Raw genomic sequence first — 21,657 nt, forward strand, 5'->3', positions numbered from 1 at the left:
GAGGTTATGTTGGGTTATGTGAGGTTATGTTAGGTTATCTAAGGTTATGTTGGGTTATGTGAGATTATGTTGAGTTATGTGAGGTTATGTAACATTATGTTGAGTTATGTGAAGTTATGTAAGGTTATGTTTGATTATGTGAGGTTATGTTGGGTTATGTGAGGTTATGTTAGGTTATCTAAGGTTATGTTGGGTTATGTGAGATTATGTTGAGTTATGTGAGGTTATGTAAGGTTATGTAACATTATGTTGAGTTATGTGAAGTTATGCAAGGTTATGTTTGGTTATATGAGGTTATGTTGGGTTATGTGAGGTTATGTTAGGTTATCTAAGGTTATGTTGGGTTATGTGAGATTATGTTGAGTTATGTGAAGTTATGTAAGGTTATGTTTGATTGTGTGAGGTTATGTTAGGTTATGTTGGGTTATATGAGGTTATGTTGGATTATGTAAGGTTAAGTTACGCTATATTCTATATTTTCGAATTCTGTTCATAACAAACCTAATTTTCAAAAAGTGCAAATTTCGCAACACGGAAATACCGGCATTTTGTAAAAATTACTCACCAGTTTTCATTACAAGGATGGAATTTTCTGAATAAAGCACGAAAAAGTACCGAATTATTCTATACACATTTTCGCGTATGTTGATTCACGTCTGGTACCCTGTTTAAACCAAACTCCCTTATATACAGGCACATTTTACTCGTCTATTCATGTTTATAAAGGCGTATAATACCGTCCAATTTATCATGATTTGATTGTTTCTACGCCTATGGTAGATCAAACAAAATTGTCGGTAAGGGTTTCGAACCAGTTTTTATAATTTGCAATTGATATTGGAATAACTATATCACGTACAGAACAACAGAGAAAAAATCGAAGGATCGAGACAGACAAAGACAGACACTCTTGGGACATGACAATGTGTTCACTATTTGGCGAGAGCTGAAGGGTAAAAATAATACGGAAAAATGTCGACATTTAATATCTGAAGGGCATGGCGAAAATACTCGGAACTTAATATTTATCAGCTGTGTTTCGCGTTTTCGAAAAAGTTGCGCTAATAGATTGGAAACAAGATTTCTGGAGCAAAATGCCGCTTGGTTCATTAAACTTTCTTCATAACCAACTTTCTATTTGCTTGATGAGATATCAACTTCTCGCTTGAGACGGTTCGAAGTAACTTTGTAGCCAGAAAACTGAAGCGTTTGGGCAAAACAGAATGTTTATACTCCAGATGAAGGGTGGGCGCTCTTTGTTGGTGCAAAATTGACAGAAGCGAGGTTAGAAAAGCATATTTTGCATATCTGCCTAAAGGGAAACTACCCAAAGAAGCCCAAGAATCCAGGAATAAAGATTGGAGAGCATACAGGGGAAGTCGCACCAGGAAATCGTCAAAACAAATTACTTATACCACAGAAACGAAGGAAATTCTAGAGCTTTTCGCGCCGACAGTTTCCTCGGAGGAGGAATACTTTTGACCACGTTTTGAGGTCATCAGATCCACCGTGCAATGTGGAAATGTAAAGCCATCTTATTATCTTTATTTTTTCTGCGAGTTCTTCTTCGATTTATTGGTTCCAGTGGAGATTTCCACTTTGATCCTTGTGTTAATTCCTTTTTCATTAGTTATCTCCATCATTTTTCCGTGCCTCGTTTTGTACAAGATTAAAATGAAACAAATGCTGATTATTTCAAGTTATTTATTATATCTGTTAACTTTTTAACATTTTCTGTAGTATTGCAATTGATATATTAAATTGTATTATTCTTATTTGGTTGAAAAAGTTCCAATAATTGTTATAAAAAGCTGTTATTCGATATTATTTGATAATATATCTTCTTCCCTCGTTTTGTAATGATTTTGTCTTGTTCGAACTGCTGGCTCTGAAAGAAAAATATCACCAGAACGCGATTGGACCATTGATATAGTTCAATGTAAAATCTTTTTTTTTTTCGAAAATAAAATCTTTAACTTTCAAATTAACTCATGCAAGTTTTGATAAAAATCAATATAAATATTAAACGTGAAGTTTGAAATAGATATAAAATTATATACAGGGTGTCCCGCGACGAATTAAAACTATCTATATGTGGCAAAATACTTACAATGAAATCATGAAAATTTTTACTTTTGAGTTTTCGGATACGATCTTTTTAACTAAAACTTGAATAGAACACCCTATATATTAATACATATTCGAAATCTACGTAAAATTTTGGTATACTTTTGTCTAAAAACTTTTTTCGAAAAATGCATGCTTTTTGAGTTATTAATTTTTTTGTAAAAAATTTCGTAAGTTGTAGACCCTTATAAATTATTTTTTTACGAGGATACCCTTAAAGATATAAAAATGGTTTTTATTCGGTTGTTTTTAACAAGGTCAGACGTATTTGAATCTATGATGAAAAATTTTTCATTTTATACAGGGTGTGTATAAAAAGTGTTCAAAGTTTAACTTCGTAAATATCAAATTTCTTTATTTTTTTAAATAGAACCACCCGGTTTTTTCTATTTTAATATATTCAGGGGTAAAAAATGAGGCAAATCATCCTCGATCGGACATTTCAAGTTCTCCCGATAGCCGCACTGCAGATTGGTTGGGCTGTTCGACTAACAGATACCGGTCGTCCAGAATTTGAATCGTCGGCAACAGAGCCCGTTTTTAAGAATTTCTGGTACGTCTTCCCTACCGTTCAACGATTTATCACGTGTTATCAAGACACAAACACTGCTGTCTGAGCATGCTTCGTCTCAATGTATTTCGACAGGGTTGCCAGAGTTGAGCGTTGAGGGACTTACGCCGATTTTTCGAGAGCGTTTCCGTGTGTATCTGATGTATGTAAACAAATTGCTTTGTGGAATTACACAGTTAAACAGTAGTAAAATATTTTTCTGTATCTGTACACTCACCTCCATTTTCATTTGTCGTAAAATCTCGTACGCCGAAACCAAGATTCTCCCACGAATTTGAATTCCTTCCAATTCTCAAAATGACATGCTTAACATCGGCAGATCCTGGAACAGTCTCTAGTAGGTTCCGGCAATAAGAAAAAAATTCTGAGCTTCGTACAAAAAAATTTTTAATATAAGTAATTTTTTTCAGTAGAAAATATTATTTATTCATCAGAGAATTTGATAATATGCTTATTATTCACTACTAAAAGGCACATTGGTACAAAATTTAATATTTTTTCGCGACTAACTTCAAAAAAAAATTATTTTTGGATCATTATTTCTCGAATACAGAACGCAATTTCTGACGAAGATCCTTTTTATGTCGACAGAAAAAGGATCTTTGAAAAATTTTGGAAATAGGGGGTCAAAAGTCAAAAAAATCGATTTTTTGTACATTTTTTGCAAATAACTCGTTTCCTATGGGTTTTACGCTATTTGTACTTATTATCAATATTGTAGAACATTAAATTTTCTACAACTTTTGTTCCAAAAATTTTTTAATACGATGAATCGTTTCTGAGATAGAGGGCGGTTAGAATCCCGTTTAATAAACATTAATTACATTTTTATGTCTCTCCTTATTTTTTTTATTTATTTAAAAATAATTACTATGAATAACATTTGAATTATAATATAAAATTTACCTTTCTACGATTTTGAAACTACACGAGCAGGTAAGTGCTATTAAATGAACTTATACTTCATTGGAAATAAATAATTGAGCAAAAAATATTTAAATATAATGTAATTGTTGGTGAAAAAATAAAATTATATATAATTATATATTTAACAATAATTTATTTTGATCGAGACTACCAGTTGATTTCAAACGGGATTTCAAACCGCCCTCTATCTCAGAAACGATTCACCGTATCAAAAAATTTTTTAAACAAAAGTTGTAGAAAATGTTCTACAATATTGATAATAAATACGAATAGCGTAAAACTCATAGGAAACGAGTTATTTGCAAAAATGTGCGATTTTCTTGACTTTTAACCCCGATTTTTAAATTTTGAGTTTTGAGAGAAGTTTTAGGATGTCAAATTAACAAGTTTGAACGACTTTATAGCTGGGTATCTAACCAAAATGACTGGACTACCTGTTTTATTCGTACAAGACCTCAACGTATATACGCACATTACTTTTATGAAACACCTTGTATATAATAAATATTTCTTACCTCTTGGAATGTTTAAAACTTCATCGAAACTTCTGGGTTCTTTGTCTAATTGAACCATTACATAATCTCTATAATTTTCAGGTAATACTGCATACGCTACGAAATAATTGATAATTCATATTATTGGGTTCATACGAGGGTTGTTACTAAAGTTTTGACATAGACAAATAAAAACAAATGTTCAAAATTGGATATGGTTTTATTGTTTTTGAAAATATTCTCACTTTTGAGCGCATTCGAACCAATTGGGTACCTCTAAAACATGTAAAAGCATCGTTGGGTGGCGATTCGATGTTTTGACTGTACAAAAAAGTTTTTGTTTGAACTATTTTTGAAAACTCTTCTTAGTTTGGTTTCCCTGATTTTCTCCAAAACTTACGGCAAAACAAATGCTGGTGTACCATTCAGAATTGACCGAACTACGTTGCTCCAATGGAACGGAGGCGGCGTGTCTAGTTGTTACGAAAAAACAGGCTTCGAAGTACTTAGTGCGCCAACAACTTTTGTTGGACTTGGCTCGTCTTGAAAAGTCGATTTTTGTTTAGTTTCATCACCAATTGACAAGAGATTTTCATTGGGAGATTGTCAAATTATGCGCTATCCAACGCCAAAAAATATTTTTGACAGCCAAATGATGATGCAATGATGATGACAAGTTCTCAAGGTCTCGTGGTCGTTCTGTGATGTGCCCCACGTGTTATATTTTCTCCAAAGTATCATCAATCTTCAATAACTAGATCTGCATTCTCTTGGTCACTGGAGAATAGAATTCCATTTCAATCCAGCTTCAAATTCCCTCTTGAATATCTTCCAAGTATTTTTTCCTTTAGCCTAAAAATCCAATCGCTTCGGCAGATGATTTTGACCAAATTTGAATCGTATTTCGGATTTTTTCAATATTTGGATCCCTTTTTAACATTCTTGAACCATCTTGGCAAATTTTGTTGAATAGAGGATTGTATTCAACTCGATTTGTTACAGAATCATCATCAACAAAGCCAGTGAAGAAAGTAGCAGCTTCCTCACCTCGCCAAGCTAATTCTACAGCGACTATGTGAAAAAATTTCCGTTGCAGTTCATCAGGGTTAATTTCATTTCATGAATTTATCATTTTCGTTATTTCTACGGAACTTAATGCTGTCGAACTTCGTTTTATTGGACAGATATCTGATTGGAGTTTTCGTCGTATAGAATCGCGAGCAGCCTCAACTTTTATTTCCTTATACGTACTTCTTGAAAACTTTTATTTCATTAATATTATCGTCAGTATTACAACCAAATCGAAACATTTTGAAATATTAAACATTTAGAAACGTCAAAATCGATATAGATCAATACGTATCGATTGGTTGTCTTCAATAAATCTTTACAGGTCTTCGAGACCCATTTTTCATTGGTCTCCTCTTCTTCCTTGTACCTTCTTCCTCTCCTTTAACGGCCCTTTTTGCAAAATCATCTTACTCTTTGGGCTTTTATGTATAATTTTATTTGTACAAATCCAGTTCTTGGTTAGTTCTTGTTTTGAGTCCTTTCAACACCGGTTTTGTTCCTTCAGATTTTGTTAAAACCCATGTTCCAATACTCTTGGTCGTGTTATTGTTTGGTTTAATCTAATTTTGGCTGTTCTAGATGACTCCTTTGATTCCTGGTGATTGAAGCTGTTCGTGGTGATAATTGAGGCCTGGTGTTTGCATCGCGCTATCTCGTGAAATTCTCGTTGTTTTAATCCTTTTTCAACCCTAAATTTGTCTGATACAGTTCCATCAGATGTTACAATTAAGATTTCTTTTAAAAAATACCATTAATGTGTTTTGTTCTAGCTTTTAGATTGGAATTTAATCGATAGTTTTTGACGAGCTGATTATTATGAATTCTCGATTAATTTTTGTGTAAGTTAAATTGTGGGTTTTTTTTAAAGCTTTGAAAATCGATTATATCATTAATATTAAATTAAAATGTTTATAACGTAATCTTGTAGAATTTCGCTAAAAACTTCCATATTTGTTTTAATAGACAATTAGATAAGGAAATATATCTTACCGTAGACATAACCTATCACCGAAAGAAACGAAAACAACTCCAATAACTTCATTTAGACCGAACTTCAGTCGTATTGTATGGGAAATAAAGAAAATCGTCTCAGTTGGAGTGGTTTTATACCCAATCTCAGGATAAATACGACATATATTGTCATTAGAGTAAATTTAAATAAAGTGTTGCTTCGATTCCCCACGTTGGCAGCTAAAAATATCGATGCACCTATTTCGAAATTCAAAATATACTCGTTTAGATTTTTTTCCAAAGTATCGGGGAAATTAAAATTACACCGAGAAAACTGTACTGAAAAAGTGTTAACCGTAAACGAATTCTGTCTAAAAGATAATGTGATTCGATATAGCAACAAACGGTAATTATACACTTTCGAGGTCACCTGGTTTTTTGGTTAGGTTAGGTTAGGTTAGGTTAGGTTAGGTTGGCTCTAGAAAATCGAAAAATGGATGGATTTTAATGATCTTGGTCTCAAAATGTTCCATTTTACGGCGGATTTATAAAAAAAAATACGAAAATTAAAAAAAAATAAATATTTTTTACAGTTTCATGAAATTAACTTTTTTGAAATTTTTTTTTTCAAAATATTCATTTTTTTTATGTAAATTGCGAAAAAAAATATACGAACTTGATTCCACGACGTCAGAAACAGTTACGAAGGATTATATGTAGAAAGTCATTTTTTTTGCATTTAAAGTCATGAAACTGTAAAAAATATTTATTTTTTTTAGTTTTCGTATTTTTTTTTATAAATCCTCCGTAAAATGGAACATTTTGAGACCAAGATCATTAAAATCCATCCATTTTTCGATTTTTAAGAGCCAAAAAACCAGGTGACCGTGAAAGTGTATAATTACCCAACAAAGTTTTCCATGTCCAGCAATAACTAATGCTGAGTATTTTTCGGCATTATCAGAAAAAAATTAAGCAAATTAACCAAAACGTGATCGTTAATCGACATTAAAAAAAGACGTCGAATGACATGAATTAATAGGAATCGACGCCAATGGACATCAATCAACATAAAATGACAATCGACATAAATCGAATCCAAAAACTTCTTTTTATAAATTAAAATTTTTGTTTATACTTAGACTCTCGCGCTAAGAAACATAAAAAAGCTAGATTAAAATGCAAAAAGTTTATAATTTGTGAATACTAAATCAGCACGGACTTTAATATAAATAAGAATTATTGAGTTAGTTGAATCAATGAATTATGTTAATTCGATCGCTGAAATTACATCATTCAATTGTAGAATTGCAATGTGTGAATGTTAATGTATTTTTTGTGAATTAAGTTTTTTAAAAAACCAGCTTTTCCGAATCGAAATATATAATTTGCGAGGACTTTTTTATTTTTTGTGATCTACGTCAAAATTTGACTTGTTCAGTTGATATATGTCAAAATTTGACTTATTCAGGTGATCTACGTCAAAATGGTTGCCGTGGGTTGAACAAACGATTTTCTCGTATGTACTCATGAAAGTTTCTATAGGATCACACAAGATCGAGTCTGGAGTATGTGATAATCGATTTGTGATTCCTAATAAGTGATTTGATGCTAAATCACGGACCAATTGATGTGATTTCACAACAAATTACTTCATACCAAGTTTGGTTTATAAACAGACAGTTTCCATTTGATATTTTACCAAAAATCACACTAGATCGAGTCTGGAGCATGTGACAATCGATTGGTGATTCCTAATAAGTGATTTGATGCTAAATCACGGACCGATTGATGTAATTTCACAACAAATTACTTCATACCAAGTTTGGTTTATAAACAGACAATTTCCATATGATATTTCACCAAAAATCACACTAGATCGAGTCTGGAGCATGTGATAATCGATCTGTGATTCCTAATAAGTGATTTGATGCTAAATCACGGACCAATTGATGTGATTTCACAACAAATTACTTCATACCAAGTTTGGTTTATAAACAGACAATTTCCATTTGATATTTTACCAAAAATAACACTAGATCGAGTCTGGAGCATGTGATAATCGATTGGTGATTCCTAATAAGTGATTTGATGCTAAATCACGAACCAATTGATGTGATTTCACAATAAATTACTTCATACCAAGTTTGGTTTATAAACAGACAGTTTCCATATGATATTTCACCAAAAATCACACTAGATCGAGTCTGGAGCATGTGACAATCGATTGGTGATTCCTAATAAGTGATTTGATGCTAAATCACGGACCGATTGATGTAATTTCACAACAAATTACTTCATACCAAGTTTGGTTTATAAACAGACAATTTCCATATGATATTTCACCAAAAATCACACTAGATCGAGTCTGGAGCATGTGACAATCGATTGGTGATTCCTAATAAGTGATTTGATGCTAAATCACGGACCGATTGATGTAATTTCACAACAAATTACTTCATACCAAGTTTGGTTTATAAACAGACAATTTCCATATGATATTTCACCAAAAATCACACTAGATCGAGTCTGGAGCATGTGATAATCGATCTGTGATTCCTAATAAGTGATTTGATGCTAAATCACGGACCAATTGATGTGATTGCACAACAAATTACTTCATACCAAGTTTGGTTTATAAACAGACAGTTTCCATATGATATTTTACCAAAAATCACACAAGATCGAGTCTGGAGCATGTGATAATCGATTGGTGATTCCTAATAAGTGATTTGATGCTAAATCACGGACCGATTGATGTGATTTCACAACAAATTACTTCATACCAAGTTTGGTTTATAAACAGACAGTTTCCATATGATATTTCACCAAAAATCACACTAGATCGAGTCTGGAGCATGTGACAATCGATTTGTGATTCCTAATAAGTCATTTCATGCTAAATCACGGACCGATTGATGTGATTTCACAACAAATTACTTCATACCAAGTTTGGTTTATAAACAGACAATTTCCATATGATATTTCACCAAAAATCACACTAGATCGAGTCTGGAGCATGTGACAATCGATTGGTGATTCCTAATAAGTGATTTGATGCTAAATCACGGACCGATTGATGTGATTTCACAACAAATTACTTCATACCAAGTTTGGTTTATAAACAGACAGTTTCCATATGATATTTCACCAAAAATCACACTAGATCGAGTCTGGAGCATGTGATAATCGATCTGTGATTCCTAATAAGTGATTTGATGCTAAATCACGGACCAATTGATGTGATTTCACAACAAATTACTTCATACCAAGTTTGGTTTATAAACAGACAGTTTCCATATGATATTTCACCAAAAATCACACTAGATCGAGTCTGGAGCATGTGACAATCGATTGGTGATTCCTAATAAGTGATTTGATGCTAAATCACGAACCAATTGATGTGATTTCACAATAAATTACTTCATACCAAGTTTGGTTTATAAACAGACAGTTTCCATATGATATTTCACCAAAAATCACACTAGATCGAGTCTGGAGCATGTGATAATCGATCTGTGATTCCTAATAAGTGATTTGATGCTAAATCACGGACCAATTGATGTGATTTCACAACAAATTACTTCATACCAAGTTTGGTTTATAAACAGACAGTTTCCATATGATATTTCACCAAAAATCACACTAGATCGAGTCTGGAGCATGTGACAATCGATTGGTGATTCCTAATAAGTGATTTGATGCTAAATCACGAACCAATTGATGTGATTTCACAATAAATTACTTCATACCAAGTTTGGTTTATAAACAGACAGTTTCCATATGATATTTTACCAAAAATCACACAAGATCGAGTCTGGAGCATGTGATAATCGATCTGTGATTCCTAATAAGTGATTTGATGCTAAATCACGGACCAATTGATGTGATTTCACAACAAATTACTTCATACCAAGTTTGGTTTATAAACAGACAGTTTCCATATGATATTTCACCAAAAATCACACTAGATCGAGTCTGGAGCATGTGACAATCGATTTGTGATTCCTAATAAGTCATTTCATGCTAAATCACGGACCGATTGATGTGATTTCACAACAAATTACTTCATACCAAGTTTGGTTTATAAACAGACAATTTCCATATGATATTTCACCAAAAATCACACTAGATCGAGTCTGGAGCATGTGACAATCGATTGGTGATTCCTAATAAGTGATTTGATGCTAAATCACGAACCAATTGATGTGATTTCACAATAAATTACTTCATACCAAGTTTGGTTTATAAACAGACAGTTTCCATATGATATTTTACCAAAAATCACACTAGATCGAGTCTGGAGCATGTGACAATCGATTGGTGATTCCTAATAAGTGATTTGATGCTAAATCACGAACCAATTGATGTGATTTCACAATAAATTACTTCATACCAAGTTTGGTTTATAAACAGACAGTTTCCATATGATATTTTACCAAAAATCACACAAGATCGAGTCTGGAGCATGTGATAATCGATCTGTGATTCCTAATAAGTGATTTGATGCTAAATCACGGACCAATTGATGTGATTTCACAACAAATTACTTCATACCAAGTTTGGTTTTCATACAAACAGTTTCTATGTGATATTTTACCAAAAATCACATGAAATCGAGTCTGGAGTATGTGATAATCGATTTATGTTTCATAAAAAGTCATTTGATGCTAAATCAGCCTGATATAGTAACCGATTGATGTAGTTTCACACCAAATTAACTTATAACACGTATGGTTTATATACAAACAGTTTCTATGTGATATTTTACCAAAAATCACATGAAATCGAGTCTGGAGAATGTAATAATCGATTTATGTTTCTTAAAAAGTCATTTGATGCTAAATCAGCCTGATATAGTGACCGATTGATGTAGTTTCACACCAAATTAACTTATAACAAGTTTGGTTTTCATACAAACAGTTTCTATGTGATATTTTACCAAAAATCACATGAAATCGAGTCTGGAGTATGTGATAATCGATTTATGTTTCATAAAAAGTCATTTGATGCTAAATCAGCCTGATATAGTAACCGATTGATGTAGTTTCACACCAAATTAACTTATAACACGTATGGTTTATATACAAACAGTTTCTATGTGATATTTTACCAAAAATCACATGAAATCGAGTCTGGAGAATGTAATAATCGATTTATGTTTCATAAAAAGTCATTTGATGCTAAATCAGCCTGATATAGTGACCGATTGATGTAGTTTCACACCAAATTAACTTATAACAAGTTTGGTTTTCATACAAACAGTTTCTATGTGATATTTTACCAAAAATCACATGAAATCGAGTCTGGAGTATGTGATAATCGATTTATGTTTCATAAAAAGTCATTTGATGCTAAATCAGCCTGATATAGTAACCGATTGATGTAGTTTCACACCAAATTAACTTATAACAAGTTTGGTTTTCATACAAACAGTTTCTATGTGATATTTTACCAAAAATCACATGAAATCGAGTCTGGAGTATGTGATAATCGATTTATGTTTCATAAAAAGTCATTTGATGCTAAATCAGCCTGATATAGTAACCGATTGATGTAGTTTCACACCAAATTAACTTATAACACGTATGGTTTATATACAAACAGTTTCTATGTGATATTTTACCAAAAATCACATGAAATCGAGTCTGGAGAATGTAATAATCGATTTATGTTTCTTAAAAAGTCATTTGATGCTAAATCAGCCTGATATAGTGACCGATTGATGTAGTTTCACACCAAATTAACTTATAACAAGTTTGGTTTTCATACAAACAGTTTCTATGTGATATTTTACCAAAAATCACATGAAATCGAGTCTGGAGTATGTGATAATCGATTTATGTTTCATAAAAAGTCATTTGATGCTAAATCAGCCTGATATAGTAACCGATTGATGTAGTTTCACACCAAATTAACTTATAACACGTATGGTTTATATACAGACAGTTTCTATATGATATTTTAACAAAAATCACATAAGATCCAGTCTGGAGCATGTGATAATCGATGAGAGTTAGTAAGAAAATCGTTTAGAGTTAAATCGGGCTTAAACGATAATAGATTCTTCATTTTGTATGAAAAAATCACTAGATTTCTAATCGGGATTATGTAATGATCGATTTATATTTTGTTGTGAAAAATGCGAGACTTGCGAATCGATTGCGTTGAGTGTAGTTTTTGTGTATTATATATCAAACTTCTAGTATTTTTCAATCAAAAAGGCAATGAGTTCGGTGAAAATTAAACTGTGCCTCTATTGGTATGCTCTACATATGCTTAACTGACGTAAAAAAGATCGATTAGGGGATTTTAAGGGTAGATATTTGTCACATTGTCAATTCAGTTTCCACGTGATCCAAATAGACAAGTATTGTGAGTTTATTACGTTATACAGAACGTCCCCTAAAACTAAATGAAGCTTTTCAAATTCAATTACACGTACATGTTTTTTTCAATAAAAATGACTTCCCTGTAACTTATTTTTGAATTAAAGTAGAAGAAAACAAAATTTGCACGAATTTTTTTCAAAATTTTATTAAAAAATAACTGAAATTCGATCTACCAATAGGAACGTGAGCCGAGTCACTAGTCATTGAACTATCGTAGCTATGTTACATTTTAAATTCATAAAATCAAATTAATTTTATTAAACATACGATTATAGATAAAATAAACGTAAATTAGAATAATCAGATGATCGAATCATTGACGCAAGTACGGATTAAATGAATAAAAAATTATTACGAAGTAAATTTTATTTTTTTTTTAAATATTTTACATTCATAATTAAGCTTGATTATTATACAGTCCATTAATGTTTTCAAATCCATCATCTATATCCGTTGCGACTGGTTTACCTTTGAAAAAAATATTAATACTACTATAATAATTGTATAGTCTATTTTTATGTATGAGTGAGTAATAAAATGATGAAGCATTCGTAATCCACAGTCGAATCACTTCTTTTAGTACACAGTTAAAAAATTTTTCAAGTTATACCCCGAGTAGTTTTGTATGAAATTAGCTGAAGGTAAAAAGTGCAATTTTTTTAAAAATGTTTTATTTTCCCACAAGCTATATATATATATATATATATATATATATATATATATATAGGAATAAGGGTTTAATCTTTGATTTTCAAACAACGTTCGTAAAGAATAATTTTAATATAAAAACTTTCTCTTCTCCTTTGATCGTATGATTTACGACCGCCACTACTAACATTCTTAAAAACGGGCTCTGTTGCCGACGCGCTTCGTTCTCAACGACCTCCACCTTATGCAAGATGGAGCTTCGCCGTACTACTTGACACCCCGTGATTTCTTCCAGTGGAGCTTCAAGTATTTTCGGTTTTTGGCCTGTCCGAACCATTTTATATTCATTGGGAAACTGTATCATTGAAAATATTCGTCGAATATCAAGGGCGTGCTTCTGAATATTACAAGGGGATACCCGAAAGTTTGCGAAGAGACCAGAAAAATGAACCGATTGTTTATGATTTATATAAATCGAATTTTTCCAGTATTTTTGAATATTAAAATAATACTTACCATAGTTTAAAAATGTCAGTACGAAAGGTGGTACTTCCTCCTCATCTATCATAGATTCAGATCTTCCTACTCTAGGGAAGACGCTCATTTTTTTGTAACCTAATATTGGAATTTATTTTGAAAAAATTATAAATATTGATATTATTTATATTAAATTTGAATCTGTATTTCGGAAATTAGAATACAATTTTTTTTAAATTCATCACGATTTTTTCACACTTTAATAATGTATACAAGTTGTGATTTCTGTGGGATTGTGGCAACGAAATACCAAACTATACAAACTATAAATATTTTATCAAAATTTGTGACATTACACAAAATATTTAATTCATATGAGACAAAAAACAATTCGATTTATTGAATTTTGTCGATATACTTTTGTTTTTGAAATTAAAATACGTCCGATTAAATGTTAGGTTAGTTTAGGTCGGTATATAATTATTGGAAAGCTATAGAGAAATATTGGGAATCTCGAGCAATCTTACTTGACATATCGGAGGCTTTTGACATTGTTTGGCATGCCAAACTCTTTGGAGTATTGCTCGCAGACATTGTTTGGCTAGATATATGACTTGTATGTACAGTTTGAATGTGATTGTTGTGGGATTGTGGCAACGAAATACCAAACTATACAAACTATAAATATTTTATCAAAATTTGTGACATTACAAAATATTTAATTCATATGAGACAAAAAACAATTCGATTTATTGAATTTTGTCGATATACTTTTGTTTTTGAAATTAAAATACGTCCGATTAAATGTTAGGTTAGTTTAGGTCGGTATATAATTATTGGAAAGCTATAGAGAAATATTGGGAATCACGAGCAATCTTACTTGACATATCGAAGGCTTTTGACATTGTTTGGCATGCCAAACTCTTTGGAGTATTGCTCGCAGACATTGTTTGGCTAGATATATGACTTGTATGTACAGTTTGAATGTGATTGTTGTGGGATTGTGGCAACGAAATACCAAACTTTACAAACTATGAATATTTTATCAAAATTTGTGATATTACACAAAATATTTAATTCATATGAGACAAAAAACAATTCGATTTATTGAATTTTGTCGATATACTTTTGTTTTTGAAATTAAATTACGTCCGATAAAATGTAAGGTTAGTTTAGGTCGGTATATAATTATTGGAAAGCTATAGAGAAATATTGGGAATCTCGAGCAATCTTACTTGACATATCGAAGGCTTTTGACATTGTTTGGCATGCCAAACTCTTTGGAGTATTGCTCGCAGACATTGTTTGGCTAGATATATGACTTGTATGTACAGTTTGAATGTGATTGTTGTGGGATTGTGGCAACGAAATACCAAACTATACAAACTATAAATATTTTATCAAAATTTGTGTTATTACACAAAATATTTAATTCATATGAGACAAAAACAATTCGATTTATTGAATTTTGTCGATATACTTTTGTTTTTGAAATTAAAATACGTCCGATTAAATGTTAGGTTAGTTTAGGTCGGTATATAATTATTGGAAAGCTATAGAGAAATATTGGGAATCACGAGCAATCTTACTTGACATATCGAAGGCTTTTGACATTGTTTGGCATGCCAAACTCTTTGGAGTATTGCTCGCAGACATTGTTTGGCTAGATATATGACTTGTATGTACAGTTTGAATGTGATTGTTGTGGGATTGTGGCAACGAAATACCAAACTTTACAAACTATGAATATTTTATCAAAATTTGTGTTATTACACAAAATATTTTATTCATATGAGACAAAAAACAATTCGATTTATTGAATTTTGTCGATATACTTTTGTTTTTGAAATTAAAATACGTCCGATTAAATGTTAGGTTAGTTTAGGTCGGTTTATAATTATTGGAAAGCTATAGAGAAATATTGGGAATCACGAGCAATCTTACTTGACATATCGAAGGCATTTGACATTGTTTGGCATGCCAAACTCTTTGGAGTATTGCTCGCAGACATTGTTTGGCTAGATATATGACTTGTATGTACAGTTTGAATGTGATTGTTGTGGGATTGTGGCAACGAAATACCAAACTTTACAAACTATAAATATTTTATCAAAATTTGTGATATTACACAAAATATTTAATTCATATGAGACAAAAAACAATTCGATTTATTGAATTTTGTCGATATACTTTTGTTTTTGAAATTAAATTACGTCCTATTAAATGTAAGGTTAGTTTAGGTCGGTATATAATTATTGGAAAGCTATAGAGAAATATTGGGAATCTCGAGCAATCTTACTTGACATATCGGAGGCTTTTGACATTGTTTGGCATGCCAAACTCTTTGGAGTATTGCTCGCAGACATTGTTTGGCTAGATATATGACTTGTATGTACAGTTTGTATGTGATTGTTGTGGGATTGTGGCAACGAAATACCAAACTTTACAAACTATGAATATTTTATCAAAATTTGTGACATTACACAAAATATTTAATTCATATGAGACAAAAAACAATTCGATTTATTGAATTTTGTCGATATACTTTTGTTTTTGAAATTAAATTACGTCCGATAAAATGTAAGGTTAGTTTAGGTCGGTATATAATTATTGGAAAGCTATAGAGAAATATTGGGAATCTCGAGCAATCTTACTTGACATATCGGAGGCTTTTGACATTGTTTGGCATGCCAAACTCTTTGGAGTATTGCTCGCAGACATTGTTTGGCTAGATATATGACTTGTATGTACAGTTTGAATGTGATTGTTGTGGGATTGTGGCAACGAAATACCAAACTTTACAAACTATGAATATTTTATCAAAATTTGTGTTATTACACAAAATATTTAATTCATATGAGACAAAAAACAATTCGATTTATTGAATTTTGTCGATATACTTTTGTTTTTGAAATTAAAATACGTCCGATTAAATGTTAGGTTAGTTTAGGTCGGTATATAATTATTGGAAAGCTATAGAGAAATATTGGGAATCTCGAGCAATCTTACTTGACATATCGGAGGCTTTTGACATTGTTTGGCATGCCAAACTCTTTGGAGTATTGCTCGCAGACATTGTTTGGCTAGATATATGACTTGTATGTACAGTTTGAATGTGATTGTTGTGGGATTGTGGCAACGAAATACCAAACTTTACAAACTATGAATATTTTATCAAAATTTGTGTTATTACACAAAATATTTAATTCATATGAGACAAAAAACAATTCGATTTATTGAATTTTGTCGATATACTTTTGTTTTTGAAATTAAAATACGTCCGATTAAATGTTAGGTTAGTTTAGGTCGGTTTATAATTATTGGAAAGCTATAGAGAAATATTGGGAATCACGAGCAATCTTACTTGACATATCGAAGGCATTTGACATTGTTTGGCATGCCAAACTCTTTGGAGTATTGCTCGCAGACATTGTTTGGCTAGATATATGACTTGTATGTACAGTTTGAATGTGATTGTTGTGGGATTGTGGCAACGAAATACCAAACTTTACAAACTATAAATATTTTATCAAAATTTGTGATATTACACAAAATATTTAATTCATATGAGACAAAAAACAATTCGATTTATTGAATTTTGTCGATATACTTTTGTTTTTGAAATTAAATTACGTCCTATTAAATGTAAGGTTAGTTTAGGTCGGTATATAATTATTGGAAAGCTATAGAGAAATATTGGGAATCTCGAGCAATCTTACTTGACATATCGAAGGCTTTTGACATTGTTTGGCATGCCAAACTCTTTGGAGTATTGCTCGCAGACATTGTTTGGCTAGATATATGACTTGTATGTACAGTTTGAATGTGATTGTTGTGGGATTGTGGCAACGAAATACCAAACTTTACAAACTATAAATATTTTATCAAAATTTGTGTTATTACACAAAATATTTAATTCATATGAGACAAAAAACAATTCGATTTATTGAATTTTGTCGATATACTTTTGTTTTTGAAATTAAATTACGTCCGATTAAATGTAAGGTTAGTTTAGGTCGGTTTATAATTATTGGAAAGCTATAGAGGAATATTGGGAATCACGAGCAATCTTACTTGACATATCGAAGGCATTTGACATTGTTTGGCATGCCAACCTTCTAAATAACTGAAGTACGTACGGTTTGTCGACCTTATTTATCGACTTTATCTTCCACATCAAGGATCTACTCGACACAACTACAAACCCAATTGATAGCTTCGTCGACGATAGCGTTTGGACATAAAATATCAGCATCAATTAGCTAAGGCAGCTTCACAAAGGTCAGAGTCCTCTTTAAGACGGAAAAACTATACGCAACAGCCTTTAATTCTCTACAAGGCTCAGATTCGTCTATCTTTGGAGTATTGCTCGCACATTTGGACACCGAGTTCGTCTGCAGATGTCCAAAACGTCCATTTATCGCGACTTATTTCTTTAGAAAAGTGCAAGCTACTAAGGCACTTCTTTCTACAGCCTATAGAAGTTCAAGATCAATATCCGTAGGCATCTCGAGTGTAATAAGGTTTGCCCTCTTGAATTTGTTTTGTTATTTGATTGCCACAATCCCACAACAATCAGGTTCACTGCCTAGATGGCAAAGACGTTCGAATTTACAGTATAAAATGGCAAAAACTAAGAAGACATATTTTTCTATGTAGAATTCGAAAATATAGGTCGTGGAAATAATTTGATATTGATAAAATACAGACACTGTTAAAATACCTCTAAGATTTGGTGGAACTGCTCTTTCATCTCTCAAAATTCCGTTCATTCCATGAGGATAGTTTTTCATCTCTAAAAAAGTGGAAAAAAAATGTTTTGTGATCAAAGAAATGGAAAGATGGATATTTCGATTTTGATCTATACAAAAGTTTGAATTGCTTTGTTTTTATTGTACTTTTTCGTATCAAAAACACTCTTCTTCTTCTACTCGGTTTATCCATGTACCTTTTCAGATGCCTTCCACCCTTTTTCCATAACTTTCTACCCCTAGCGAATTCCATATCCTTTGAAGTGTTTCAGTTCTTCGATATTCGACGTAACTTCCGCAGTATGTGTCTTGTCGCAACAAAACCTGTTTCCGGTTAACTAAACCTTGTAAAACCTAATAAATTCCCACAAAATTACAATTATACACATCGACATTGAAATCTCGATTATCTGGAACGATTTCTGAGCAGTTTAAACCTTCAAAATACCACCAGACACACGATAAGACTTTCCATGTTCGAGTTGTTTAAATAAATCCGTGCTTCAACGCAAGTATCGATCAAAACAACTTTGATAGATCCCGTCTAATGATTTTCAATTGCGATGTTTTCTTAAGAGAGTTCAAGGGAGTTCGATAATCAGTTTTTCACTCATCCTACGCAGCTGGACGACCTGGGAACGAACAATCTTCAAAACTACATTATTAAAACGATTAAACCAAAGCTGGGTCATCAACTGTGTCTTTCCTTTCAATTTCCAGTAGTTTCCTTGCTGTCACGGTTCCTTCAAGCTTTTACTTCCAATAGAGTATTAACAATATACGAAGATGGTTTTAGAACTACTTGGTCTGACCTAGAGATGGCGGTATGTTTCAAGTTTGAAGACATCGTTTAGTATTTGTTTGGCAGCCATCAATAGTTGGTCGATATAAAAGCTGAACTAGATTCTAGTCTGGATGAGTCCGCTCCTTCTTTATCCAGTACGACCTGCGAAGACCAGCATCGTAGTGGTCGACCAAATGAGGTGACGACTCCAGAAAAGTTGAAGAAAATCCTCTGGATGATCGTAGACTGAGTTTTTGGCAATTTTCCTCAGGAATAAAGCCAATTTTAGCACCGTTTCATAACCATGGATAAAACGTGGATCTAACGCTTCACAATCGAAACAAAACAATGGAATTAAACAGCGAGAAACGTTTCCGAAGAAGACATCTGCATCGTCGGTTTTTTGAAATTTCGAGATTTGTTTATAAATTCAACAATACTTCAAACCACTTATTTTATTATAGCTTATTAAAAAGTTTTTTATCCTCTTTATTTATATTATTTTTGTTGTTTTTTCAATTTGTTTTTGTATATAAAAAACACGAAAACAACTTTATTATTATTAATACTTACCAATTAGAGAAAAAAATGATAAAATCGTATATAAATAAATAATAAAAACAAATTTCATTGTGCAAATAGTTTTCGACAAATGACTATACGTGAACTGGAAAAGAGGAACGGAATTTTCTTTCTTTTAAAGAAAAATGAAGGCCAAAATAGTACCTAAGGGTGATTGAATTAACTCTAATTTGAAATAGAAACTAGTTCTAATTTCAATTAGAGCTAATTAACGACGTGTGTCAGCTTAATGAAACTTTCTAGTCACATCATTGAAACGAAAGTGTCTTATTTGAAACCTAACGCCTTATATACAAAGTTATTATAAAGTAATTCACACAATTCGTAAAATATTCGAGAATGAAGATTCCCAACGAATTTTCACAATGCAAAATATGTTTATTGGCATTGAATAATACATATTTGGAAAGCTTAGACTTTTCTCTATTTGTTTAAATAATCGTAGACGCCTGCAAACTTTTTCTTTCAGGTCTTCTTCGGTTGTGAATAAGTCCCTCTCATTTTGGGTGTCTGGTCCCTCGGGAAACAAAAACAATGACGAAGCAGACTCGCCAGACTAGAATCGATGGGTCCAGAACCCATCGTTGGTGTGACCAAAAGCCTTGACATCGCCCATGTAGATGGGCCCCGTGCGTCTCACACCAAACAACTGCTCCAACTAAACCTCCAACACACCGTGGGCATCACGGACGATCCAGAGCGCCTTGGACTCACTCGAGCGCGATTTAAACACCACAACTTGCCTAATGACATCAAAGGGTTCAAGCCGAAGAGCCCGAAGGCTTCTGGTAACTTCTAGTGGGGCTATCTGAAGGGTTATGTGCTCAACAGCTCCCTGGCCGTCAACAATGAACCATAGACCAGTTTTAACAAGTTACGACGTTTAAATCGAGGTGTAGGAATTTTCCACTTGCCTCATCGGTTAACTAAAATAAAAAAAGGGTATCGGACATCACTGGGAAACGTTTATGAAGCTAGAAGGAGATTACGTTGAAAAATTTGTGTTTTCTTTGCTGGGCCAGGTATTTCTGGGACTATTCTCGTACATAATTATTATTTGGGCACTAAAAAATCAAAATATCTGAAGATCTAATAATTTTAGGTATAGGAAATGATTGATAAAAAATGAAGTACTTTTCAAAACATAAAATACAGGGTGATTCATTAGAAAAAAAAACCGAGGAAATAATGTATTAGTATTTTGTTTCACCCCGTATCAGATTCAATGATTATGAACGAAATAAATCATTTTTACCACTATTCGAATGATTTGTATATTATTACGATTTTTATGGAAACGTAGAGACTAATTTGAGGCTTATTTTAGTTTAGTTAAAAAGTTCCATTCGAATCGACCCTATATTTTGTCCCTTCGTCCCTTAATATTAAATTTTTTTCCAGGCGAGTTGTTTATCCGTTCAAATTTTAAATCCGGTTCCTGGTAGTACCGTTCTGGATATGTGCGCGGCTCCGGGGATGAAAACGACGCATCTGGCGGCGGTTATTAACGATAAAGGGGCGGTATACGCTACGGAGATGAATCAAAAACGATTCGAAGTTTTAAAAACCATCGTGTCCATCGTGCGGCGCTACCTGCGTTAAAACTATCAATAAGAACGTTTTGAGTTGTACCAAGGAGGATTTTAATGGCGTCGAATATATTTTGGTGGATTCCAGTTGTTCGGGAACAGGTAAATTCCGTTTCGGTTGTTTTGGATAACTCTGTATATCATTGACGAAGAATTCATCGATTTTTCATTCGATTAAATCGGGTATTTCAATACCTTTCGATTAATCGGAAAGTTTAACGTAATAAATCGATTTTTCATTCGATTTAGCTCCAAATTTAAATTTTTAGATATACAGGGTGAAGTTGAAAGTA

The 21,657-nt window shown here is 32.3% G+C and overlaps 1 protein-coding gene across 6 annotated transcripts in view; it reads right to left on the bottom strand.

The window, feature by feature from the left end:
• Nucleotides 1–1,718: 1,718 nt before the first annotated feature.
• The window catches only part of LOC130892587 (uncharacterized), a 28,722-nt gene continuing 8,783 nt past the window's right edge, over nt 1,719–21,657 (bottom strand). For 2 of the 6 annotated variants that reach the window (XM_057798058.1, XM_057798060.1), the window contains exons 2-5: nt 6,181–6,381; nt 4,141–4,236; nt 2,916–3,032; nt 1,719–1,888 (exon numbers count right to left, since the gene is read on the bottom strand). In XM_057798058.1, the coding sequence (XP_057654041.1) occupies nt 1,815–1,888; nt 2,916–3,032; nt 4,141–4,236; nt 6,181–6,232 (339 nt within the window). In that variant the 5' untranslated portion in view covers nt 6,233–6,381 and the 3' untranslated portion in view covers nt 1,719–1,814. Of the gene's footprint in view, nt 1,889–2,915; nt 3,033–3,604; nt 3,635–4,140; nt 4,237–6,180; nt 6,400–21,657 lie in introns of those variants that run through there. The other 4 variants (XM_057798061.1, XM_057798059.1, XR_009059061.1 and 1 more) reach the window with 4 other exon arrangements.

The sequence above is a fragment of the Diorhabda carinulata genome, chromosome 4 (genome assembly GCF_026250575.1).
Source record: "Diorhabda carinulata isolate Delta chromosome 4, icDioCari1.1, whole genome shotgun sequence".
Classification (NCBI taxonomy): Eukaryota; Metazoa; Arthropoda; class Insecta; order Coleoptera; family Chrysomelidae; genus Diorhabda; species Diorhabda carinulata.